This window comes from Acinonyx jubatus, chromosome C1, assembly GCF_027475565.1.
Source record: "Acinonyx jubatus isolate Ajub_Pintada_27869175 chromosome C1, VMU_Ajub_asm_v1.0, whole genome shotgun sequence".
Lineage (NCBI taxonomy): Eukaryota > Metazoa > Chordata > Mammalia > Carnivora > Felidae > Acinonyx > Acinonyx jubatus.
In genome coordinates this window covers 24,967,463-24,994,629 of record NC_069381.1, presented here as the reverse complement: position 1 = coordinate 24,994,629, position 27,167 = coordinate 24,967,463, and the positions used below count along the sequence as shown (strand labels likewise).

General features: G+C 49.2%; 1 protein-coding gene and 1 long non-coding RNA gene across 5 annotated transcripts in view; one reads left to right on the top strand and one right to left on the bottom strand.

Moving 5' to 3' along the window:
* The window catches only part of PHC2 (polyhomeotic homolog 2), a 115,575-nt gene that overhangs the window by 49,523 nt on the left and 38,885 nt on the right, over window positions 1-27,167 (top strand). For 2 of the 4 annotated variants that reach the window (XM_027059745.2, XM_053210970.1), the window contains exons 2-7: window positions 12,871-13,083; window positions 15,710-15,868; window positions 16,894-16,971; window positions 17,406-17,570; window positions 19,458-19,610; window positions 20,737-21,049. In XM_027059745.2, coding sequence (XP_026915546.1) covers window positions 12,925-13,083; window positions 15,710-15,868; window positions 16,894-16,971; window positions 17,406-17,570; window positions 19,458-19,610; window positions 20,737-21,049 — 1,027 coding nt within the window. In that variant the 5' untranslated portion in view covers window positions 12,871-12,924. The remainder of the gene's footprint in view (window positions 1-12,870; window positions 13,084-15,709; window positions 15,869-16,893; window positions 16,972-17,405; window positions 17,571-19,457; window positions 19,611-20,736; window positions 21,050-27,167) is intronic. The other 2 variants (XM_027059747.2, XM_027059749.2) reach the window with 2 other exon arrangements.
* LOC113599434 (uncharacterized) lies at window positions 20,921-23,146 on the bottom strand. Its single transcript, XR_003420293.2, has 3 exons — window positions 22,727-23,146; window positions 22,434-22,625; window positions 20,921-21,717 (listed from the first exon to the last, which is right to left on the bottom strand). It is a non-coding gene; the product is annotated as an uncharacterized LOC113599434 (long non-coding RNA).

Sequence of the window (27,167 nt, the reverse complement as noted above, 5' to 3'; positions counted from 1 at the left end):
TTGGGGGTGCCTGGGTGGCTCAGTCGGTTAAGCATCCGACTTTGGCTCAGGTCATGATCTCGCAGTTCGTGGGTTCGAGCCCACATCAGGCTCTGTGCTGGTGGCTTGGAGCCTGGAGCCTGGAGCCTGCTTTGGATTCTGTGTCTCCCGCTCTCTCTGTCCCTCCCCTGCTCACACTGTCTCTCTCTCTCTCTCTCTCTCAAAAATAAAGAATAAAAACAATTTTTTTTAAAGATAGAACATTGTATTAGTTTCAGGTATATAACATAGTGATGTGATATTTGTATATATTGCGAGATGATCACCATAAGTCTCCTTAACATCCATCAGCATACATAATTACAGAATTTTTTCTCCTGTCATGAGGAATTTTAAGATCTATTCTCTTAGCAACTTTCAAATATACAGCATAGTATTTGTAAACTACAGTCACTGTGCTGTACAGAGCCTCCCCTGGACTTCTTCATTTTGTAACTGGAAGTTTATAACTTTGGAGGGATTTTTACAGAGGTCTTTTTTATGGCCTTGGCTTCTGAGATTTCTATGTACAAATCCCAGGAATGCATAGCTTTACTAAGGAAAAACAGGAAGAATTGCCTGAAGGAAGAATTTACTATGTCACCAGATACCAAAAAAATAAAAAAATCTTTTTCAAACTGTGAGATTACTGATGGAAATAAAAGTATCTTTCCTCTGGAAATAGTCTTCTTCAATTCTACCCCAACTTATGCTCTTTCCAGCCTGTGCCACAAACCACGTGGCTTAAAATAATAGAAATGTATTGAGATTGTTCTGGTATCAGAGGGTCTGCAGGGCCATGCTCCCTCCAAAAGCCTTCCTTGCCCCTGCCTAGCTTCTAGTGGCCCCACGGGTTCCTTGGCTTGGGAAAGCCTAACTCCAATCTCTGCCCCCACCTTCACATGGCTGTTTTCTCTTGCATATGTCTGTCTCTTCATATGACATTCTTTTCTAAGGACACCAGTCATATCGGATTAGGGGCCCACCCTATTCCTATATGACCTCATCATAACGACTTACATCTGCAGTGACCCCATTTGCAAATGAGCTCACATTCTGACATACTGGAGGCTGGAACCCTCACTAAGCTTTTTAAGGAGGCACAGTTTAGCCAGTAACAGGCAGCATTTGAGGTGGGGGGAAAGGACGTGGACATCATGTGTGATGGCTAGCTAGGAAGTTAAAGCAATGGAGGCCTTAAGGCTAGGCACCACCTGAACAGAATCATTGGATCCAACTTTGTGTATGTATTTGTCTTTTGAGCAACCAGTAGAATAGCATTTCTATTTAAGCCCTGGAATCAAAGTTCTTACTGAAGAACCCTTAACAGTGTCAATAATAATGAAAATGTCGATGGTGATGATGATGATGGCAGCTACCATTTATTGTTTGTTAAGTACAAGGCATGGCTCCAACTGTTTACATGGATTAACTCATCCAATACAGCAACCTGCAAGATGGCATTATTGTTCCAGTTTATAATTGAGCTTGAAGCCTGAGGTCCTGTAATTTGCTCAGTCACACAACTAGGAAGCTGAAGTTCTTGGGCATCACAGTATAGAGGCTGACTTTCTTTCCATCTTATGTTCATAAGGAGCCTTCTAGAAAAGCTACCCTTAAAAAAAAAGAGAGACATGGGGTGCCTGGGTGGCTCATGGTTGGTTCATAGTTGGTAAGGTGACCGACTTCAGCTCAGGTCATGATCTCACTGTCCGTGAGTTCGAGCCCAGGCTGGAAAGAGCCTGCTTTGGGCTCTGTGCTGACAGCTTGGAGCCTGGAGCCTGCTTCAGATTCTGTGTCTCCCTCACTCTCCGTCCCCCCACGCCCCACTCATGCTTGCTCTCTCTCTCTCTCTCTCTCTCTGTCTCTCTCAAAAATGAATAAACATTAGAAACCATTTTTTCTAAAAAGAGACAAAAATTTAGACAGGTAAAATGGACCATGGTTCTTTTAAAAAAGGATTTTTAAGTGTAACTATGATCTGTGACCAATGATGAGAAATAACTTAGGGGATCCTCACAATTTGAGGTGAAAGGAATTGTTCTCCAAATCCCAAATTGGCTTCGCAACCTTGCCGGTTATCACATGCTTACTGTTTGCTAAATATTGCCCTCAGTGCTGTACGGACACTCGATTGAATCCATATAACCACCCCGTAGGGATATATGATCTCATTTTACTGGTAAGGAAATTCAGGCCCAAAAGATGACACAATTTGCCCCAGAATACACAGCTAGTGTGTGGCCTGGTTGGAACTCGAACCCACGTCTTCCTAACAAAAAAAGGTCCTATGCTGTTAACCAATATGTTATAGGTACCTTGTCAGCCATGTGGCTGATGTGTAAAAATGACCTTGCCACCGAACGGGGATCCTGTAAACTACAGCCTGTGGACTAAACCCAGCCCACCACCGTGTTTGGTAACTAGTGTTTTATTGGCACACGGCCACACACCACTTATGACTTGTCTGCGGCTGTTTTTGCGGGAGCAGAACTGAGTAGTCGTGGCGGAAACCGTATGCCTGCAAAGCCTAAAATACTTGCTATCTGGTCCTTTTCAGGAAGGACTGATCCCTGCCATAGGAGATGCAGGCATGAAGATGCCCCGTCTTAGAACAATGGGACTAAAGCTGCCTGGGTCTAGACACACTCATGCTTGTGCCTCAGTCCCATCTGCACCTGCATAACATGGCTTACCCATACGTTCCTTCCAAGAGAAATCAAATCCTTCTCTTTCCTCTTCACATGCTTCAACCAAGGAGCATCAGCTTGTTACAGAAACTCTTTTTTTTTTTAATGTTTATTTATTTCAAGAGAGAGAACGCGCGCACACGCGTGGGGTAGGGGCAGAGAGGTGGGGGACAGAGGATCTGAAGCAGGCTCTGCGCTGACAGCAGAGAGCCTGATGGAGGGCTCGAACTCACGACCCACGAGATCCTGACGCGAGCCGAAGTCAGAAGCTTAACCAACTAAACCACCCAGGCACCCCCCGAAACTCCTGATACAGTCTGCTTTCTATAAGTTATGCAGAAAACAATGAGGTTTCAAAAAAAGTCTATTTAAATTTATGTGGCTCTGTTTCACAATGAAATCATTCTATTTTGATTGCTTGGGCTATGTGATCCATTTTAATTTCTCATCCTTCATTTCTGTCTTTGTTAGCAGTCATTTATTTACTTTGGTTTCTAGCAGTCATTTATTTACTGTGGTTCTCACTGAAGGAGGCCACATGCAGAGGATTGGGGAGAGAGAGGGAACTTTTTGAGGAGATTTGAGCTGAATCCATTTGGACTGCTTCCAATGTATCAGTAGCCTCCGACAGCTGCCAGAGGCATAATGAGACTGGTGTAAATCAGGATACTTATGTTAATGCAGCAGCTCAGAGGTAGAAGGCGGTCTCCCCCAGGTCCCCTAAGTCTAGAGAGCCTGAACACTTTGCTATTATTGACTTAGACCTCGGTCAGAGAAGCAACTATAGAGAGGCAGAGCCAGAGCAAAGGAACACCATCACCCCCTCAGCCGGCCTTTCAGACTCTCTGTACACAAGCCACTATAGGAATAATAATACCAGCAGCCTTTGTGGGGCAGACTAGACCTCTCATTTCCTGTCAGTCTCCGATTCCATTAGGAAAAGCTCCCACCCCACTTTACCCCAAGGGCTTTAGGGTCAGGATTTGGAGAGCTCTGTTTTTAGTATCTCTCTCCTGCACTTCCCTCGAAACTCTGCCACAGCTGTAATCCGCAGCAAATGGATTTCCCTGACCCTGGGGACAAAGGCCTAGTGTTCCCTAGACTTGGTGGCTCCTGGCAGGGCAGAACCATCAGTATTTCTCCAGCTGCTGGTCTCAGGCCCTGTGGGCGGCAGAGACCTGTAATAAGATCACTATCCAAGCCTAGTCCGTTTGGCATGTCATTCAAAGCGGCCCCTTGCGGTCGGGAGAAGAGAACTGACTAAAGTAGGAATCACAGCCTTCAGAGCTTGGGCTCACCTAAAACCACACAGTGAGCTGGAACCCAAAGCAAAACAGACTTCCAGTTCTGGATATTGGTCATCAATCAGACTTGGCTGTGGTTCACAGTGGGTGTCCACAAGGATGGTGGCCTTGGGGAAGAAATAAGGAACTAGTTAGAAGGAGGAGAAGGGAGGAAATTAGAGTAGGAATTAAAAGGAAATTGAATAGGGGTGTAGAAGGTGCTGAAAGCTTAGATGCTATGAAAGTTTAAAGGTTCAGATTTTCTAATATGAGGCCTCAGGGTTGGGGGCATATAATGAGAGTCCACAGATCCCATATTGCGACTCCGGATGCCTCGTTTGCATCCCACAGACCAGAGCTTTGAGGCAGAGAGAAGTCAGGAGTGGGTAAACACTGAAAGCTTGGGTTCAAAACGAGGAACTCTATTAGAAAAAGTGGGAATGCTAACATAGCGGTCCACGCTTTCTAATTCCACTGTTTCTCTCCGACACGAGTTGCCTTCTACCAGGAGACCATTGAGAAAGTGACATATGACAAGACCCTAGCTTCTGACTTCTCCTCAGGGTCAAACTCCAACCCTCTGATTGAGTAAATCCCCACCACCACGAGTCTAGTAGGTTTCTGGGGGGTTCCTTCCTTGTCCATGCTACTGGAGGAGAGTCAAAGGAGCCATAACTCCTTGAGTGAGCCACTTCCCTGAAAACTAGGCTTCAGTTTTTACATAGCAAAAACAAGGGAGATTATGGTCGTGTCTGATTTAAACTGGTTGGTGGGTACATGTGCATATTATCTTTTATGTATGTATTAGAGAGGGACGGATTATTTTGTAAATATAAAACATGCAATAGACATAAATAATCAAGAGTTTAAATTCAGTGATCTCAGTTCCTTTCTACTTCTGAAAGTCTAGTATGCTCTGAGAGGGGCTTTGCCCAATGCCACTGAATAATGGCCCAAGGTGAGACTATAGGCAGAGTCTCAGAGGTGTAATGGGAAGAGCTCAGGCCCAGTTTTGAATCCTAGTTCAGTGATGACCTTAGATAAGTTACTTAGATACGTTCCTCACTGACAAAATTGGGAGAATAAAACCTACACCATAAGGGAGGTCATGAGTATATGTAAAGCATCGCTTGGGGCGCCTGGGTAGCTCAGTCAGTTAAACATCCGATTCTTGATCTCGGCTCAGGTCATGATGTCACAGTTCATGAGATTGAGCCCAACATCGGGCTCCACGCTGTCAGTGCAAAGCCTGCTTGGGATTCTCTCTCCCTCTCTCTCTGTCCCTCCCCCTCTCATGCCCATGTTCCTCTCTGTCTCTGTCTCTCTCTGTCTCTCTGTCTCTCTCTGTCTCTCTCTCTCTCTCTCAGAAAATAAAAAATAAACTTAAAAGATATAAAGCATTTCTTATATTGCTGACATGTGGTAGGTGCTCAATAAATAACCGTAGTAGTATGGACACTCTTGGTGGCAGGTGCAGAAATTAAATCACCAGTGGTGTATGTTTTAAACTAGTTTTGGAGAATCCTTTGAATGCAGTAGAAATTAAGCTGAGCTTTCAAATGAGAAGTAGGACCAAGTGTGGTGCCTTTCAAAGAGTTCTGTTTAACAAACATTTATTGACTGAAACACCAGGTCTATATGGGAAAATATGATATGACCCCTGTTCTCCAGGAGTTCAGAGTGCAGTGGGGAAGACAGACACAAAAGCAAATCACTTTCTTGCAATACTACGTTATAAGTGCTAGGAAAGAGGTAAGCACACAAAGAGTTGTGGGGAAGCCATCCAACTGGATGGCTTAATGGAAGATGTCAGGACCTAGATCGAAGGAAGCAAGAGAAGTGTTGCTTTGAGGTTGCATTGAGTGAGTGTTTCACAGAGGAGACTCAAGTTGTTTTGAAGATCAAGTTGGTTAATTGCAAAATGGAAGAGAGGCATTTCGGGGGAAGGGAATAGCATGAGTAAAACTACATTAGTAAACAGGGAACAAGGCATCCAAACCTTCAAGTTGTTTGGCATATCCTGGGTGAGAGTGTAGTGTGGAAAAAGGGTGGGAAATGAGGCCAGGGAGGCAGGCAGGGTCAATTCGTGGAGGGTTGATCTGCCATACTCAGAAGCTTGCTGGGGAAGTTGTGTGGGCCCAAGAACAGAAGTAACTCAACAAATGGTGCAGGGACAACAGGAATGTCCACATGCAAAAGAATGAGGTTGGGAAAACCAGTTTGGTGGTTTGTCAAAAAGCTACACATAGAATTGCCATATGGTCCAGCAATTCCATTCCTACATAATTCCCAAAAGCGTTGAAAGCAGGGATTCAAACATCAGTGTTCATAGCAGTGTTATTCACAGTAGCCAAAATGTGGAAACCACCCAAGTGTCCATGAACAGATGAATGGATAAAATGTGTATACATATAACGGAATTCAGCCAGAAAAGGACACACACTACAACAGGGATGAATCTTGAAAATGTTGTGCTACATGAAATAAGCCAGACACAAAAGGACAAACGTTGTATGATTCCACTTACATGAGATATCTAGACTAGACCCATTCATAGACACAGAAAGTAGATTAGAGGTTACCAGGAGCTGGGCAGGGGGAAGAGGAGAATGAGGAGTTCCTGCTAAAATACTGACAGAGTTTCTGTTTGGGGTGGTAAGAAGTTCTCGTGGTAGATGGTGCCAATGGCTTCACAACATGGTGAATGGCAAATTTGATGTTATGTGTTTTTTACCACGGCTTAAAAAATGAAAATGAAATAATGTTGTGCCCTTACCTCATGCTATATACAAAAGTCAACTCAAAATGGATCGAAGGACTACATTAAGAACTACAACTATAAAACCCTTTGAAGAAAATTTAGGCGTAAATCTCCATAACTTTGGATTAGGCCGTGGTTTCTTAGATATGGCAGCCACCAAGAAATAAATAAATAAATAAATAAATAAATAAATAAATAAATAAATAAATAAATAAATAAATGGAACTTCATCAAAATTACAGAAGAAATCCTGAGCACGTTGTATTTGGTGAAAGAGAGCAGAGCCCCCAGACAAGAGCAGTAGACTCGCATCATGGAATACAGGCATAGCTCTTTTCTTCTTCACAGGTACCGTGTTTTTTTTTTTGTTTTTTTTTACAAATCAAAGGTTTGTGGAAACCCTGTGTCAAGGAGGTGTATTGGTGCCATTTTTCCAACAGCATTTGCTCACCTTGTGTCTCTCTGTCACATTTCAATAATTCTTGTGGTATTCCAAATGTTTTCATTATTATATTTGAACGACTGCAATCTCACAATAAAACTTTAACAGATGAAGAATTGATTCTTGTGGATGAGCAAAGAACGCGGTTTCTTGAAATGGAATCTCCTCCTGGTAAAGATGCCGTGAAGATTGTTGAAATGACAACAAAGGCTTTAGAATGGTACATAAACGGAGTTGATAAAGCAGCAGCAGGGTTTAAGAGTCCTGAACTCCAATTTTGAAAGCAGTTCTACTGTGGGTAAAATGCCATCAAACAGCATCACATGCTACAGAGAAATGGCTTGTGAAAGGAAGAGCCAATCGATGCAGCAAATTTCATCGTAGTCTTATCTTAAGAAATTGCCCCAGCCACTCCAGCCTTCAGCAACCACCATCCTGACCAGGCAGCAGCCATCGACATCGAGGCGGGACCTGCCATCAGCAAAAAAGATTACAGCTCATTGAAAGCTCAGATGATGATTAGCATTTTTTAGCAATAAAGTATTGAAAACTAAAAAGGGTTTTTTTTTAAGTTTTATTTTTTTATTAAAAAAATTTTTTTTAATGTTTATGTTTGAGAGAGAGAGAGACAGTGTGAGCGGGGAGGGGCAGAGAGAGAGGAAGACAGAATCTGAAGCAGGCTCCAGGCTCTGAGCTGTCAATGCAGAGCCTGACTCAGGGTCGAACTCATGAACCATGAGATCATGACCTGAGCCAAAGTCGGATGCTTAACCGACTGAGCCACCCAGGCGCCCCACATTTAAAAAAAATTTTTTTATGTTTATTTTTGAGAGCGAGAGCAAGCCAGGAAGGGGCAGAGGGAGAAGGAGACAGAGGATCCGAAGCAGGCTCAGCATTGACAGCAGAGAGCCCGATGCAGGGCCTGAATCCACAAACTGTGAGATCATGACTCGAGCTGAAGTTGGACGCTTCACTGACTAAGCCACCCAGACACCCCTCAGTTTTTTTTAAGTTTATTTATTTATTTTGAGACACAGAAAGAGCACACATGAGCGAGTGTGAGCAGGGGAGGGACAGAGAGAGAGGGAGAAAGAGATCCCAAGCAGGCTCCGTGCTGACATAAACCATGAGATCATGACCTGAGCCGAAATCAAAAGTCAGACTTTTAACTGACTGAGCCACCCAGGCGCTCAGCAATAAAGTATTTTTTAAGTAAGGTATATACATTATGTTTTTAGACGTACTGCTATTGCATACTTAATAGACACCTGTAGGGCATAAATATAACTTTTATGTGCACTGGGAAAACAAAAAAGTTCATCCCACTCCCTTTATTGTGCTATTCTTTGCATTGTGGTAGCCTGGAACCAAACCCACCATGTCTCTGAGGCATGCCTGTATAAGGTTAGAAAGTGAAATGGGGCCGAGAGATTAACTCACACACATACACCACCACCACCCCACCAGGGTGCCCAATTTTGCAGGTTAGGAAACTAAGAGAGAAAGACTGCCTTGCCCAACACCATACAGTGGCAACAGTGGGCAGGTTCCCAAAGCTGGCAGTAACCAACTTCTAATTCTATGCTCTGTCTCCTTTAGTACATTGCCTCTCCTAGGAAAACCGAGCCACTGGAGAAAGTCCAGAGGGATGGGCTGGGCACTGTCCATCTCACAGTCATGACTGTTTATCCAGCAGCAGCGTAGGTCTGGGCTTCATAAAGCCTGAAGTAAACCCTCCTCCGCTGTCCATCTATCCCACTGCACACATACCTTGCGCCTCACTCTTCTGAACACTAGCAAATGTTGTCCCCATCACTCATTTGGAACTCGGCATACGGTAGCTAATAATATTTTTATCTTTGAATATGTATCTCCTGCCATAGCTCTACCTAGCAGAGCTGCCTAGTCCAGAGTTAGTGGACAGGCTTCAAAAGATTCGTTAACCTCTGCAATTGTAAGCACATTTTTGTGTTTGTGCATTTTTTTGTTTCTGGGGCAAAAGGCCTTAGGGTTCACCATTTCTGATATGCCTACAAAAGTGAAAACCTTAAAGTGAGGATCCACATCTTCTACCTCTTTTCTATCCCCAGTCCTTAGCAAGAGCACCCTGAATGTGGTAGATGTTCAGTAAGTGTTCAGATTTGGGGGGAATTAGGAATTTGTTGATCGCAGAAGGTTCTAGAAGTGACTGAGTAGAAGGGGGGATAGGGCAGCTTTATGCTGTGAAAGCGAGAAAGTGTGGGTTCTGGCAGCTCAACTGTCACTTCTCCTTTTAAGTGTTCCCTCATCTCCTAGGCAGTCTGTCCTTCCCTCCTCTGCTTTGCGTGAGTGAGTGAGAGAGAGCCAAAGAGGGAGCATACACTTGAGAGATAGCAGTAGTTATCAAAAGCCTGAGCTAGAACAGGGAGTGCCAGCCAGAGACATGGAGGGAGAGGGCGGGTACACGTACTATCTAGAGCGCGCCTTGAATGAAGGCAAGAGAATTTGCTGGATCAGGACGGGGTGGGGTGGGGGAGGGGAGGCTGTAGATCCTCAGACGGGAAGACCATGAGAAAGAAGAGAGAGAACTAGAGCACTGGAGGCAAGACAGGCAGCGGCAGACTGAGGGCAGTCATGGGCAGGACAGGTGAGTGGGGTCAGGACACTGTTGGGAGAGAGCAGAGGTCAGGAACAGGGAGAGAGAGCTCATTACAGTAAAGCAGAGCAACCACTCAGGATCGATGGGACCTGGGTAAGTGAGAGAGGAGGGGGAGGGGGAGACGCATGCACACATTCCAGATTTTCAGAGAGAAAGAGTCAAGAGCCAAAGCACAATCCAGGTGAGTGTGATCCTCCCCAGGGAGGAGGATGGGGCCAGCACCAGGAAGCACAGATATGACAGAGGATAGGGATAGGGGAGCAGGAACAAGAATGGGAAAACCAAAAAGCCAGGGGTTGGGGACAAAAATTAATGAGACAGAAAAGGCCAGGTGGAGGCGATGGGGGCAGAAGCCAAGAATGCAAGAATGAAGAGAGAAGGGAAAGGCTTGTTTAGCAGCAGAAGGAAGGAAACAGGCAAACAAGAGAGTTCAGGAAGCGCGTTGTGTCTGTGTCCCATGTTGCTAAGTCTCCCTCCCCAGCATGGGGAGCAGTTGCTGTCCTCGCCTGTGCAGTGTTTCCATACAGGAGGGTCTTTAGAATTTTGTCCTGTTTTATTTCTCAACAAGGATCGAGTACACTCTGTGCACGAGATCTGCCCTAGCTGCTGCAAAAGGAAGACAAAATAGAGCTGAGGCTTGATCATTTGGGATGTGTAGATTACCCTATCTTTAATTTGCTGTGGCTGCTGCCATCTTCTCAGTTTATGTTTTATGGTTATGAGTACTTCCACTGAGACCTCCTAGAGCGGAATGAAAGTAGGAACTGAAACCCAATTCTGGTCAACGCTTTGGGAAAGGGAGGTGAGGCATCTAACTAAAAGAAGACTTTGGGATTCTATGGGATCTTCCATGTTTGAACAGAACTCTGATTTGTGGGTGGTGATCCTTGAAATTTCAAGTGAGTCTCATCTCTACAACTAGTTTGTCAGTTTTTGCAAGATCAGAATTATGCCTTCTACTCCTTTCTATGCAGCCTACCGTATGTCCCTCCTTAGAACATAAGATATGGGGGGGGGGGGGTAGCTGAGCAGAGCACTGGAAATACTTGTTGACTCTGCGGTTTCAGTGATTCCCGCATTGTTGTTTTCATTATAAGAATCCTTGATAAGTGATGGCCATAATGAGGCCCAGAACTGAGTGTAGCTCTGGACAAAGGGAACTCATGGACAAGGGCCCTGCCCTGTGGCACTAAATACAGACATGCAGGGGCACCGGGGTGGCTTAGTCAGTTAAGCATCCAACTCTTGGTTTCGGCTCAGGTCATGATCTCACAGTTTTGTGAGTTTGAGCCCCATGTCGGGCTCTGTACTGACAATGTGGAGCCTGCTTGGGATTATCTTTCTCCCTCTCTCTCTGCTCCTACCCCGTTCACGCTGTCTCTGTTTCTCTAATAAATAAATAAACTTAAAAAAAGAAAAGAAAAGAAAAGAAAAGAAAAGAAAAGAAAAGAAAAGAAAAGAAAAGAAAAGAAAAGAAAAGACAAGACATACAAACATTAGGGAAAATCACTGCTCAAGGACCCAGGTCCTGAGTGCTGTTTGCAGGTTGCTATCCTGCCTTGGAAGCCACAGGCCTCCGAACTTCAACTTGCTGACTGCCACCTGGGAGTGGCCTGGATTTCCTTACCCCCACATCCCTGCCTTTTAGCCTTCACCCCCACTTTGTTCAGCTCACTATGAAACCCACCCAGTCAGAAGTTGACAGCCTCCAAACTGAGCAGCCCTGGGAAGAAGACAACAGGACATTAATGACAATTTTAGTTTTTTGTACTAGTCAATGCTCTTGTTAGTGTGAAAAATCATATTATTTCTTCCATTTATGAAACTGGCATATGCTGCAAGCAGAGAATTCAGTGTTTGTGATGGGATGATGAGTGTTGTTTTTAGATACAGGAAAGAATAGGCAGAAGGAAAAGTTCATATATAGAAATGAGAATTTTAGGAATAGCATGAAAGAAGAAAGAGGGGAACTCGACCGCAGATCTGGGTCTGCCTTCCCCACCACCCCTCCTTCCCTCCGAGGCCCCCATCCCCCAACACATGGTTCAAGGGGATGTGTAGATTTCCCGTTCTGAATCCAGATCACAGGGTGGTCCCTGAGGGAATTTCTGGCACTCTTTAGTGACCGGGATAGAAGGTTCCAGGAGGCTGTGCCAGTTCCACCTTGGAAGGGGATTGCTCTGTTGGAACCGGACTGGGGACAGTTTTAATAACCACAACAACAGCCAATGTTGTGGAGCATGGAGTATTTGCCTGACACTCTACTAAGCACTTTGTGTCATTATTTTACTTTGTCCTCCTAACCAATTCGTGTATTCTTACATCTGACAGATTGAGACAGAAGGTTGGAGAAGTGTGATTTGCCAGCGTTTCCCTTCGAGTAAGCGGCAGAGCCAGGACTCAAACCCAAGTCTTTCCGGTCCCAAGGCCTGCAGTTTTAATCACACTGCCTAATGTAGTGCCATGCTGAGGATTAGATCAGAGAGCACTCACTAAATACCTCATCAAGAAAACAGAGACTCCAAACACACTGGCAGCTCTTCTGGCCTTGAAAGACAAAACCAAATAAATACTTCAGCTTATTTTATTGCCTCCTGATCTGTCTCTTTCTCCCTCTGTTCTCTCCAGACCTTTAATCCCATTTCTTCCACTGATCAGCTATACACATACAGACAAATAATAAGTGCTGTGCTGCTCAGTTTCTCCATCCTAAAGGTGAAGAGGTAGATGGGGGGGGGGGGGGGGGGATGGGGTGAGAGATGACCCTTAAGATGACCGCCAGGAAGGCCATTGTAGGAAATCTACCTCTGTGCAGGTTTCAGCCCCTCCAGCAGAAGGAGGGAGCGCCAGGTCATACACTTCAGAATCAGGCAGATCCGATTTCAAATCTCACCTGGCGAACCACACCTGGCCGTGTCCTTCCGCGGGCAGGCGTGTCTCAGGCCTCATCACCCTGGGCTGACGGAAAGCCGATGAGTATGTGTGTGACCTATAGGAAGCATCTGGTTGACATTTCACTTCTGCCTCTTTGCTCCCAGCATCCGCCTGCTCTTCTGCCCTCGGAGCTCGCTGACCGTGCCAGCCCGCAGGCCATGGAGAATGAGCTGCCAGTCCCCCATACGTCCAGCAGTGCCAGTGTCGCCAGCAGTGCCAGCAGCGGCTGCAGCAGTGGCAGCAGTGGTGGGAGTGGCCGCCCTACCGGGCCCCAGATTTCTGTGTACAGCGGCATTCCTGACCGGCAGACCGTGCAGGTAAGATTCCGGCTGATCTAGAGATTGTATTCCTCGATCATGTTGGGGTTAGCTGGGAGGACGTGTTGGCATGCTCTGGGGAATAAATGGGCATGGGAGGTAGAGTGGGCATCGGGGAGTGTGTTCAGGGATATATGTTGAGGCACAGTTGGAGGAGATGTGACATGAGATGGGTCCGATCAAGGAGCTTTGGGGAGAGTGGGAGAACTTCGCAGACCTGGAAAATCCCTGTCTCACCTGGTGATTCAGATCCCAGAGTGCTATTTGGGATGATAGGCAGGTGAAAGTGTAAAAGGGTTGTGGGGGTGGGGACAAGTAAAAATAACAAGCAGGAGAAATGATTGGGAGCTGCTCAGCCACAACCTCGACCCACTATCTGAAGGACCATTGCCCCGTAACAAAACTTAAGTGTCTGCGAGGACAAAAAGGAACCCCAAGGCAATCTCCCTAAAGCAGCGGTTTGCAAAGTGTCTCCCGGGTGATGTGTGCCACAAGGCCTCCCGGGTGATGACACATGGCTCCAAACGCAGTCGTGCCCACGCATTGCCATCGGCTTTGGTACTCGCGCTGCGAGGATCACGGCAGGCCTATCTTCTCCTCCAGCTGAAAATGGTTATCAAGCACACTTCCATGGTTGAGAAGACTGAGGCTCAGAGAAGGCAGTAACTCGTCCGGGTCAAGATGAAAAACAGCACAGTGTTTGAGGTTCCCAGATAACACAGACGGAAAAGAGCGTGTGCAGCTGAGAAGTGTTTACTCCAAGTAACTTTGCTCATCCAGCATGGATGTACCAGACCAGTGACCTCATCCTGCCTCGGCCCTGGGCGCAGATTAGAGAGTGGAGAAGGGGCCGCAGCAGACTGTGAGAGCGTCTGAAGACACCATCAGAGACTCTGGAATCTCTCCTCTCCCAGTTACCTCTGCCTCCCACGGAATAAAAGCATGTTTCCCGCACCCATCCTTGCCGCCCCCCACACTAGCCTCCTCCCGGCCCCTCCGATCACGAGTGTTTGAGAACAGTTCCCAGCATCCCACGTCGGGACGTGCCATCCTCCCAGCCCTCATCCCATCCCCGGGATGGGTACAAGGAATATGGGGTTTCTGCTCCGGCAGATGGAATCACCCGCGGTCGTGTTGCGTACCCAAGCCGAACCGTTCAGGGTCCCTGCTGTTTCCACTCCCTGACACCAACCCTCTGGTGAGGAAGAGCCACAGTATCTCTCCACTGCTGCTGCTGCCTGGACTGCGGGGGGTCCAGGAGATCAGGAGTCCAAGGAAAATAGAGAGGCATAGGTGAAAGGGAGAAGAGGAAGGAATTCTGGGAGAGGACAAGGAATAAACAGAGCTGAGGGGAGAGAATGCTGAAGGGGAGTGGGACCTGAAGAGTTGAGATGGGGTGGGGGAAATCAGGTGACCCCAGAGCCCATGAAGAATCTGCGATTATCAGCCTGGTTTTACAGTACCCCAAATCTGAGCCCACGAATGGCTTTGTCCTAGAGCCACCGACCCTAAAATCCACGCTGAGCCAGAAAGAGCCAGACTGGATGCTTGCCAGTTGGGGGCAGGAGCCAGGGTTGGGGGAAGCCCCATGGCCAGGGAGTTAGCAGAGTTAAGGGTAGCAAGAGGGCCGAAGCCTGGCCAGGACCCTCGTGGAGCATCAGGCAGCAAGAGATGGCAGGAGGGTGACCAGGTAAGGAGGAAGGAGGAGAAATGTCCTTGGGGCTTAGGAGAAGAAGACAGAAGATCTCAGGGCTGGAGGAAAGGCATTCCCTTTTCTCTGTTCCTGGGGGCGAGGGGAGGCTTTGGGGGGCTGGGAGTGAAGAGCAGGGAGCGGGATCAAAGGCAGCCTTTGTCATTTCCTAGAGACGGTGGCAGGAAAGAGGAGCAGCAGTAAAGCCAGGTGATGGTGATGGTGGTCAGAAAGAGGGACCGACGGGGAGGGGGAAAGAATACAAGAGAAATGCGTCATCCCTGTGGCTCTGGTCTGCTCTCCAAGACCAAGGGGACCTTCTGAGGGACGGATAGGACTTTCCAGGCAGCTAGGGGCAGACCCTGGGAGGCAGCCCCAGCCGGGAGGCTGTTGCCCTTGTTTTCATTTGGCTAGCCATGTTGCTAATGCTGGAATAGGCCCCCCTTCGGACCTGCCTCTCTCTCCCCTACCCACTTCCCTTCTCTCTGCTTTATTGGGCTTCGGTTCCCCTGCTGTCACCATCCAGTGTCCCAGTCACCCAGATCTGAGGGTGGGGAATGACTGGAAGGGGGGCTGCCGAACAAGCTGGGCACGGGACACAGTGTCACCGGAGGCTTACAGGACCCCCTATCTCCCTGTGCCGCACTCCCCCCCCCCCCCACTGCCCAGAGCTGGTCAGAGCATCACTGTGCTGCTCTGACTTTCCCCAAGGGGGCTGACGCAGGAGCAGGTGGATTGGAGAGGAGCACAGGAGCCCAAGATGTGCAGGACAGACAGACGAGGCAGAGGAGTGTAAAGTCCAAAAGGCAGTTGCCTTCCCACCACCCTAGGGCGAGGGGCTAGGCCCCAGGGATGTCCTCTGACAAGGCCTCGTCATGGAAGGGGCGGGTCCGCAGCGAGCAGGTTGACAGCGTCCCCGCGGCTCTCCCCTCCCAGGTGATCCAGCAGGCGCTGCACAGGCAGCCCAGCACGGCGGCTCAGTACCTGCAGCAGATGTACGCGGCCCAGCAGCAGCACCTCATGCTGCAGACGGCAGCGCTCCAGCAGCAGCACCTCAGCAGCGCCCAGCTCCAGAGCCTGGCGGCCGTGCAGCAGGTGAGAGCGGGCCTGGCGGGTGGCAGAAGCGAGAGGGAGGGGGAGCAGGTGCCGTGCGCACTTCCCCGGGCCTTCTCTTCCCCTGGCGAGTGGGCAGGATGGTCATGGTCCTTTACCCAACAGAGGGTCCGGCAGCTTCCCCAAGTTCACTCGGGCCCGTGAGTGCAGGGGTAGAACTCTCTGGCCGCAGGAAGAAGGGCTGGGGAGACCCCTCCTCCCCACACCACCGGGAGGGGCGAGGGTCCACGGGGGTGTCCCCAAGAGAAGGCCGTGGCCCACCCAGCTTCCTGTCTGTCCTTGGTGGCTGAGAGGAACTCATTCATTCATTCATTCCTTCATTCATTCAACAAAAGTTTTATGCACCTACCACAGTCCATGTCAGACACTGAATACTGTGCACCCCGTCTTCTCAGAGCTTAAAGCAGGGTGACAGCAAGTAAACAGAACCCCAGAGAGACCAGGAAACAGAATACCTAAGTCTCCGAGTTGTGATAAGCACTCCGAAAGAGGAGCAGCTCACTCTGACTGAAGAACAAGGAGGTGCCCTGGATTGGGTGGCCAGGGAAGGGCCCGTCTGCTGGGTGATGGGAAGCTGACCCTGAAAGAGTGAGAAGCCAGCCACAGGGAGGGGGGCAGGTTGGATGTGCCAGTCAGCACGTGCACGACTCTCTGGCGGAGTCCGGGAGCCCGATCTGATAGAGCCGGTGAAGCAGAGGGCTTCAGAGACCTAGGAAGATGGGTAACAGTGATAGCTAACGATTTGAGTGCTTATGTTAAATGCTTTGCCTCGTTTAATCCTTTCCGCAATGCCACAAGGTAGATTCTGTTATTATCCCCACTTTATAAAGAGGAAACTGAGGCCCGTGCTTAAGGTCACACGCAGATGAGGTAGAATGGGGGTTTGACCCTAGGTGTTTGACAACTGACCGCTGTCCTATAGTACTTCCTAAAGTCCTTCCTTTGAGAGCTCGGGGACTGATTGGGGGAGATCTGGGACTCTAGCGATACAAACTGTTCTTTTCTAGGCAAGCCTGGTGGCCAACAGACAAGGGAGCACTTCAGGCAGCAATGTGTCTGCACAGGCCCCAGCCCAGTCATCCTCGGTGAGTAGGTTGAGGAGCCGCAGGTAGAGCCCATAGCTCTGGGACCAGCTCCTTCCTCCTTGCCCCAGATGCTTGCAGGCTCCCAGCCCCAGGTGGTGAATCCCTAGCCGTGTGCAGTCATGGCTGGAATCTATTACTCTTGCCAGAAAAAGAAGCATTTGCCTCTTTCTAACCCTTCAGTAAGTCTCTGTCCTCTTTCATGCCGGTGTCCAGGCTCTGTGTTTACAGTTCAGTCTCTCCCCCATTGGACCCTCCCTGCAGCTCCACATGAAGGCCAGAGATGGTGCAGTGCTGAGGGGCCCAGGGACCAGAGATGGTCCTAGAGAAGGCCGAATCCACCAAGGAACAGAAGAGGGGGAAAGAAATGGATAAGGGAGGCACAGAGGTTACCAACAGAACTTCCTGTTTCCCACTGTGTGTGTCTCTCCCATCAGATCAATCTGGCAGCCTCCCCAGCAGCGGCCCAGCTCATCAACCGGGCACAGAGTGTCAATTCAGCGACAGCTTCAGGCATCGCCCAGCAGGCCGTGCTCTTGGGTAACACATCTTCTCCGGCCCTGACTGCAAGCCAAGCGCAGATGTATCTAAGGGCACAGATGGTGAGTACCCAGCCTGGGCCACGGCTCAGGTGGGCTGGAAGGACAAAGGCAGACAAGTTGGGAACTAGGAGGCTAGAGAGGTGGGTGGGAAGGAGCACCAAGGGACAGGCAGCAAGAGGTAAGGGGTGGAATAAATAAGAGGGCACCTGGAAGGCTGAGTGGGAGCTTTGGTACAGGCTCAGTGACCCAAAGACAGGTGGGGTTCCCGGCTGAAATAGAGAAGGTTGCCCATGATGCCTCCTTTCCTTCCCTAATTGTCTTCTTCTTCTCAGAAACTGCTCCCCCAAATTAATTAGGGTAGAAAATGCAGGGGCTCATGCCCAGATGGCCAGTACACTTGGTCACTTAAGATAAGCAAACGCACAGACATCCAGGTACTGTACAGAAATGGGGTCTTGGCCCCTGTGGCCATCCTTGTAGGGACTGGCCACCGCTAGCTCAAGAGCCAAAGGTGTATTCCAGCCCAAGTCATGAAAGTGGCATTCAGCTCCAGGACATGCTGCTGCCTCCACTGCTCTCCCACCTGGGACCCCATGCCCATCAGGTCACTCTATCACTCATTAATTCAGCTTGTTTGAATGTGTAGAATGTGCTCAGGACAGTATCAGCCCTGGACGTGCATACCTAGAATCTGTCCTTTATACCTGTCCCTAAGGGATGCAAAGGTCCTTAGGAACCTTATGGGTTCCTAACATTTAGAAGAATTTCCAGGGAAAACAGCAGCATGCTCCCCAGGAGGCGATAACTTCCAGCTCTGTGTTGGGCTCAGATCACAGACTCTGATCTCGTGTCTCCCATCCTGAAGATTTCTCCCTTCAGCTCCTTGACATGCCCTCCTGAAGACAATACAGTCCTACCTGCGCGCCCCCCCCCCCCCACCCCGCCCTCCACCACCACTACCACTTTGCTTCTGTGACCAGAACTTGACGCTTGGAGCTTTACGGGTCCTGACCCAGCACTTCCTTTCTTGACTCTGAGTTCATTGTTTGTGGACGTTCCATTCCCAGGGAATAGCTTCATAGACACACAGTATACGGAACAACCTTCTAATTCCTAGGTAACGGGACGGCCGCAGTGTGACACTGCCCAAACCTGCCCTTGTCTTCAGTTTACTCATTCCCTTGTCCTCCTCACCTGCCCCAGCTGGAGTCCTGAAGCCCGTCTGCCTCCGTCCCCAAAGCAGGGCACACAGGCACAGAGGAGTAGACATCGACATGCCTCTCGGAGGTCTGGGGAAAGCAGCCTGTGGGACACCAGCACGTCCACATGGGCACCAAGCTAGGCTCGCGGGGTGGAAGTGTCATGCAGAGAGCACCACGTAGCCTGTACCCCACGGAAGGAGAGGCAGACATGAGTATGGCTCTGGGCGCCCTGGTTCCTCTACCACTGTTATCCCTACACACCCCCTACCAGAATCTAAATTTGGCTACAGACTGAGAAAAGAACACATCTAATTTGATCCCTCGTGCAGGGGAGTCCTGTTCTGGCCCAGACATGGAGTCAGGAGTGGGTTAGACCTGGAAAGAGGTCCTAGGGCATCTGTGTGCGCCCTAGGTCCCTGCTCCCCAGGATGCTGGGGAGAGAATGACTTCAGGGTGTCCCAGGAATGTCGGCCCCTCTAGGATGAGCTCCTCATGAGCCACTCCAGAGGCTTCTGGAGTAAACCCGACCTGCATCCCCAGACTGGCTCTCCTCCACCCTCCCCTTCACTGCCCAGCCTGGATCAGGACTCTACAAGCCTCTTGAGACTTTCAGGTGGCCCCCTTTGGACTCTTTCCCTCTCCTGCCTCCCTGTTTCCCCATATCTGCTCCCTGGCTGAACCGTCCTGTCCTGTGGCTGAGCCCACATTGGGCAGGTAAAAGGCGCCTCGTTTCCTGTGATTCCAGGCCCAGCCAGGTAACCTGGTGCAGGTAGCTAGGAGCCTAGGCGGCACTGTTCCTTTGTCCCCTCAGCTCATCTTCACGCCCACGGCCACCGTCGCTACTGTGCAGCCTGAGCTCGGCACTGGCTCCCCCGCCCGGCCCCCCACCCCCGCCCAGGTGAGGATTCCATGCTGGTGGGAGGGCAGGGGGGTGGGCACCTCCGTAGAGGGGTATTGAGACTGGGTATGGGCACAAGGCCTGGAGGAGCTTGGACTCTGGAAAGGTTGGGATCTTCTAGGAAAGCTGGGGGGAGACAGGACATCCCAATGCTCCCAGACTTACTCTACTCCTTAATGAATTCCCTGTTGAGAAGGCCTCAACCACCCTTGGCTCTGTTCTATTCCCTCACAAACATAGATCAGGAGTCAGAGCACAGCATACTGAGGCAAACATGGCTGCCAGTAATGGGTGGTCATTGCTAGCTTTTTACCTGACACCCTCCCCAGTATATCTTCTGCGTTGCTTTTCAAGTGGAAAATCCCACTCTGGTTATACACGCTAGCACCTCTAGTTTGGGGGAAGATGGCATGGAAGAGGGAGCAAAGATAAGTCCTGGGTCCCCACCTTCTGCTGGGAGCACACAGATACTGCTGTGGCTGTAAAGATTCTATGGGCAGTGGGGCAGAACCCCCCACCCCCACCCCAGCTACAGAATTGGAGAGCACTTGGTAGCCGAGATCATCAGATTTGTCAGAGCAAGTCTGGCACAGCCTCCGTGCGTCCAGCAGAGGGCACCAGGGGCCAGGTTGAGTAAGAGCACGAATCCTGGCCTAAACCTTATTTATTCTGAGGACAAGATAATCCTTTGCCTGGTGGCTGTGCTGGTCAATTAACTTTCACTTCTGCCCTGGCCTTTTTGAGTATGGGAAGCCCCATGCCCCGCTGTAGCTGGGAATTCTTTCTAAATGCAATGCATCCCATCCTGATAGTTTGGGGGAGGAGAGGAGGTAACAAGGGAGAGAGAGCCCGCCCCAGCCTAGACAGTCATCCCTTCTCAGAATTCAATTTCTTCTGCCGGTGGATGCAATCACTAGCACTCTTTCTTGTCCCCTTTAGAAACTCTACCTGCTCCTGGTTCCTTTTTCAGCCCCTAACTCATTTTCTCTCTTTCTCTCCGATTTTACAACCCACTATCCTGTATAGCCATTCCTAGGTCCATCCCTAACTCCTTCCCTATCTTAACTGTGTATTGCCGTTGCTCCTGCCCACCTTCTCTGGACTCCTATAGACCCCTCTTTTCCAGGTACAGAACTTGACCCTCCGAACACAGCAGACACCAGCTGCAGCAGCCTCGGGCCCTACCCCCACTCAGCCTGTCCTGCCCAGCTTGGCCCTGAAACCCACGCCAGGTGGTAGCCAGCCTCTGCCTACCCCGTCACAAGGCAGAAACACCGCTCAGGGTTCCCCCGCAGGTGCCAAGCCTGGCATAAGTGACAGTGTGATGGAGCCACTCAAGAAAGGAGATGGTAACAACGGTGTGCCAGGGAGCATGGAGGGCCGGGCTGGGCTCAGTCGGATGGTGCCCGCTGTGGCTACCCACCCCCTCGTCGCACCAGGTAAGGGCTCCAGGAACAAGGATCCTATCCCTGAAAACTCAGGAGCACTATGGGGTAGGGGAAAACTTCCAAACGTTCCTTTTTCCCATGGACGTGCTAAGATACCAGCCCCATGTCTCTCTTGCCTCTTCCAATCTTGAGAAGTTCACCGGTTCCTGGTTCTGTACCAGGCCTCCTTCTAGCTTGAGAGAAGGAAGCCACATCATTTGGAATAAATGAGTCCTTCGCGATGGGCTTGAAGGTGGTGAATCTCAGAGCACACAATCATAGCTCTCAGCCGTGAGAGAGCGGAGGTTGGCAGCCGGACTATTTTGAAATTCTCTAAGTGTCAGCAAAAAGGACAGGGGCCAGCCAGATGCACGTAAGAACCACTCAGGGAGATGAGGAAGTGTGGGAAGTTGATTTTCTCATCATTCAACAGACATTTGTTGAGTAATCTCTGCCAGTTACGTTGCCAGTTCTGGACGTGCAGAGATAAATGAGACTCAGGCCCTGCCCTCCAGGGAGGGCGCTGTCTGGGTGGTAGACGAGTGCTGTGAAGTACAGTGTGGTAAGCGCCGTCATATCCGTGAGCTCTGGATACGCGGGAGCACAGGGGAGCTATCTAGCTCTGGGGAGGGGATCCCAAAAGGCTTGCCAATGAGGGCGACACTTGAGAAAAAAAAAATCTAGAAGATTAAAAAAAAACAAAAACCAGATTACTTGTGAGGCAGAATCTGTGGGGGGTTGGGGGATGACTCAGCATTCCCTGAGGCTAGACATCTCTCCCTGCCTGCTAACATTCTCCCAGCCTTGCCTACTGTAGGCAGTCTTTCTTTAGAAAAGCTGCAGAGAGGGGCACCTGGGGGGCTCAGTCGGTTGAGTGTTAGACTTCAGCTCAGAACATGATCTTGTGGTTGTGGGTTCGAGCCCCATGTCAGGTTCTGTGCTGACGGCTCAGAGCCTGGAGCCTCCTTTCGATTCTGTGTCTCCCTCTCTCTCTGCCCCTCCCTCTCTCTCTGCCCCTCCCCTGCTTGCACTCTGTCTCTTTCTCTCTCAAAAATAAATAAAGATTTATTAAAAATTTTAATAAATAAATAAACATGAAAAAAAATTTTTTTTAATTAAAAAAAAAAAAAAGAAAAGAAAAGCTGCAGAGAGCCTAGACTTACCAGTCTAGGGAATCAGACCAAGCTGTTAGACCATGGAAATACATATGGTGAGAGACCACGTGGCTTTGCATTAAAAAGAGAATCACCGTGGTCACACCCCTGAGGTAACCAGTGACCCTTTGTCCTCATCCAGACCACTTTACCGTCCAATCTCACCTGCATTTTTTCTTTCTTGAGAACCTATGTATGCTGGTTACTGGATTAACCAAGATGGTCAAAATGCACATCCTTACCTAAGCGAGTGTGCAGTCAAAAGGAGGGAGCCAGATACATAAGCAAATCCGTTCAATTTCATAAATTCTATTATAGAGTAAGTCCAAGGTAGGTATGGGCACACATGGCCAGCTCACTGCCGGGAGGATGGGCCAGAGATCCTGTCCCTCGGAGAAAATGGCACATGAGTCTTGAAGCATGAGTAGTTCACCCTACAGACAAAGTCGGGGGAGGTATTTAAGACAGAGGAAAGCACAAGTCCAATGTCATGATAGTGAGCAAGGCAGAATCTGAGCTAAAGTCCTTTATTTACCTTTTTGAGGTTTCAAGGACAAATGGTTGGTTAATCTCTGCCTTCTGACAGTCACTGCTAAGCTGAGGAAGGCAGCCCCCTACCGAGGCCTCACTGCCCTGTGATTCCAGATGTTTCTCACCGGCTGGCATTGCTTTCTTCAGAGGTTAGTCCAGCCTGTTCTTACAGAGAAACAAACTAGGCTCAAAGGGTAAAGGCTGGAGATCTTATAATGAGTTGACAGCAGCTTGGACTAGGGCAAGGACCCCAAATCACCACTTCACCCTTCCCATTCAAACTACAAACTCTACTTCCTGAGAACCCCATTCCCACCCAAGCCAAAATGTAGCCTCTCCCCAGATCTAAGCCAGCCCCCTAGATTCTAAGGACCCTTCAAAAGAAAGGCCAGTTCTTGAGTTCTTCCTAAAGGTGCTAGGCAACCCTGGAATCTCAAGAAAACCGGGAAGAAAGGGGACCAGCACTGATAAAACATCTACTGTATACTAGATTATACACTAAGCATTTTTTTAAGTTCATTTATTTATTTTGAGAGAGAGGAAGACAGCGTGAGTGGGGGAGGGGCAGAGAGTGGGAGAGAGAGGATCCCAAGCAGGCTGTTCGATCTCATGAACCATGAGATCGTGATGTGAGCCAAAACCAAGAGTCAGATGCTTAATCAACTGAGCCATCCAGGCACCCCCATACCCTAGGCATTTTTATGCACACCACCCCTTTTAACCTTCGAAAGAACCCAGTAAGGTAGCCATGTTTATCCATTTCGGATAAGAAGACTAACCCAGAGAAGTTGCCCAAGAACTTACTACATAAGTCACTCAAGGTCACATAAGTAGTAAGTGGCAGAACCGGGAACCAATTCCGTGGCTGGCTTAGCCAGATTCTGCATTTTTTTAAAAATGTTTATCTTTGAGAGAGACAGAAAATGAGCAAAGGAGGGGCAGAGAGAGAGGGAGACACAGAATCCGAAGGCTCCAGACTCCGAGCTGTCAGCACAGAACCCGACGTGGGGCTCTACCCCACAAACTGTGAGATCATGACCTGAGCCAAAGTTGGCCACCTAACCACTGAGCCACGTGGGCACTCCCAGATTCTGTATTCTTAATCATTAAGCCATATTTGCCTCTTTCATTTCTTATAGTAATTTGGGCCTTTCCTAGGCCTTTCCTGTACCTGATCCCAAGCTCAAAGAGTCTGATGGTTCTAAATTCTGCAATTTACAGAGTCTAGTGGGAGGCTTTCTTCTCTTGAACCTTGTAAAGGTGAACACCAGTGAATTACAGGCTGAGGTCCAGGGCCTCAGGCATGGCCTGGGATTAGGGTTATGTGTGTATACGCAATACAGAGAGCAGTGGTTCCACAGAACTTTCCTATGGAGCAGCTGTGAGCCGTATCTAGACCGCACAAATCGGTGGGCTTTGCATGGTTCCTGCCTCCTACCGGCCCCTCCCATTCTTTTTTTCTCCTTCTACCCCTTCCTCTCTGTAAGCCCTTGGTTCCACTGCCCCACCCCCACCTCCTAAATGGAAGGCAGTGGGGAGGGTTAGGATGCCCTGGATCCTCTCAGGGCCTCTGGAACAAAAAACAAGATGGAAATAATCCCTATGACCTGGTGGGGGCAGCCTGAAGCAGCACCTGCCCTGGGTCCTGGGTCCCCAGGCAGAGGTAACTTCTGGCCTCCTGCCCAGCCAACCCACTGCAAAGGAACAGAGGGATCAGAGCATGTGCGCATGCGTGTGTGTGTGTGTGTGTGTGTGTGTGTGTGTGTGTGTGTATGTGTGTGTATGAGAGAGAGAGAGAGAGAGAGAGAGAAAGGGGGGTGGTAGGTTTTGTTGGTTATTGGAGCATTTTCGAGCTGGCTGGCTGGTTGCCCCCAGGGAGAATAACCAGTGGAGACCTATGGTGAGGGGCAGTGGGGGATCATAGCGGAGAGGAATGTGTCCCCCTGGGAGCTGTGTCCTCCCAGAACAGGCAAATGCTGTAGTCCCAGCTGGGACTGCTCCCACTGACAGCTGTTTGGGGGCAGAGCCCCTCCCCCATGGCTCCCTGCTGTTCCTGCTCCTGTCACCTTGGCAACCAGCTTCTTTAGGATCTGCAAATAGAAAAGGTCCCTTATGCCCTGAAAAGGGGTGGGTTGGTAGGTGGGGGGAGGGGAGTAAGGGGTGGAGAGCAGAGCCTAAGAGGTTGGGCTTTCTCGGAAATTCGAGGATGGAACCAGGGAGGGCAGAAGTAGGGCAGGCGGCAAGGTCCAGTAGGCCTGGCCTCCAGGGAAACCGAGTCCTGAGGGAGCTGGGCCACAGCAACTCACAGTAGGCTTGGTTCTTGGAGTCCTCATTCTAGGGGATAAACCCAGGACCTTGGGTGCACACTCAGGCCCAAAGGTGAGGAGAAAGTTGCGGACCAGGAGATAGATGCTGTGAAAAAAAGAGAACTGACAGATCATGGAAAATTCTAGACCCTTTTCCCACAATTGTGCTCCAGATGCCAGGTCTTTGTTCTGTCTCCTCATCTCTCCTCAGGTCTCATCAGAGGAGAGAAAATTCTCTGCTGGGAAGGCCTGCCACATAGCGGCTTTGTTTCATCACAGAGAGGGGTTTGTGTCAGGGAATAGTGATTTCTGTCTGCGATAGGCCTGACAATGTGATGCTTGCTGATTCTAGGACTCTTGGGGACCCCATTTCTCTCCCACAGCAGCTGCCAAACTGTGAGGTAGACACTTTTACTTAGAGAATCCAATAAAAAACAAAATATACAAGTGGGCTCATTATCTAGCTGGAGTCAAAATTTGCAACAATTTGATGTTAAATACCGTGCTATCGGCCATGAAGGTCATTTCTACTATCCACTGTAGGACCAACTTTAGATTACCAAGAAGTTCCTCTTATGTCAGGAGAAAAAATCTAGAGGGTATCAGTGGAGGAGTTTTATAGTTTGCTTAACATACCTCATCGTGGGTGTGCACGCTCACGTGTGTGTGTGGTAAGAGACAGAGACAGAGAGACAGAGACAGAGGAAGAGAGTACCAGCTGTGATACACAAAGGGCCTTGGAACTGTTGAGCCTTCCTTCTTTCCTGAAATCCTTCACCCCTAGGCTCCCGTTTGATTACTTCCATGGATGGATTGTTGCCAGCAAATAGTAATACTTACCAGCTAATGAACAACGGTGTCCCAGGCACTGTACGAAATACCTCACCTACATACCTCATTTAATCCTAACGGTGATTATTCCATTCCCCAGATGAAGAAGATATGGCTCAGAAAGACTAATTAACTGTCGTCCCCAAATAGTTTCTCTCTGTCTCTTTAATTGTTGAGTTCAGCTCAATAAATACTCATTTAGCACCTATTATGTGCCAAACATAATGCTAACCATATGGGAGTTGCAGAGATGAACAAGAGTTTACATTCTAATTGGGGTTGTGGAAATCTGAGTTGTGCCTGAAAAATGGGTAAGTTTCAAGAACGGAACAGAAGGAGGATGATCTCAGCTGGCACTGGCAGGCACCTAAGCCCAGAATGGCCGCGTGTGCTTGTGACCATCTGTGCGTGTAGGTGGGGCCTGCCCCTCCCTCCTTTTCCCTTGCCCCACTGCCATTAGCTGTGGGACTCCCAAAAGACTCAGCCCTGTCCTCCTGGTGTTTTACTCCAACACTTACCCCCTCAAGGAGCTTGTCTGTTCTTACATTTCAGACACCTACCACCTGTCTGCAGGTGACTTCTCAGTACGGTCCATCCCTGTCTTTCTTCCCCCTCCCTGTAGAGTTCCTGTCTACAGGATATTCCCCCTTGGATATCACCCCACCTGCATACACATCTTTAAAATTGACAGAATTCATAAACAAAACAACAGCAAAAACCTGGATGTCTTCCTCGTCAGGAGGATCCCCTTTCCCAGTTTCCCGGCCACCACCCATAGCCGTGAGCTACTCTTATACCCCAGGCTCACGGTCTCAGGGTTATAGTGACTTCATTTTCTTCTGCCGCAGAGGCAGAGTGTTATAATGGGAAAAGCATGGGCTTCAGAGTTAGATCTGGTTTCAGACCCCAGCTTCCCCACTTGCTAGTTTTATGACCATCATCAAGTTACTTAATCTCTGTAAACCTCAATTTCCTCACCTATAAAACAAAGATGACTGCACTTCCCACAGGCTGTAAAGATGAGTGCAGTGGGCTGCAGAGGTGACCAGCACAGAGTAGGCTCGCGACAGGTAGGAGCTCCCTTTCCCCCTCGGTCCCACCTTCCATCACCACCCAGCTCACCACCAGGCGTTGATGATCCTTCCTCTTTATTGGCTCCCTGCTTCCCTCCAGGCCTGCTACTTGTAAAAGGCTTAACTGATGGTCAGGAATCCCTACCCACAGCTGCTAGAATCGTCTTCCTCAGAGACCGTTATTTCTTTCTAGTTCAGAAACCTTCACTGTGTCTTTGTTTCCTACTTTATCCAT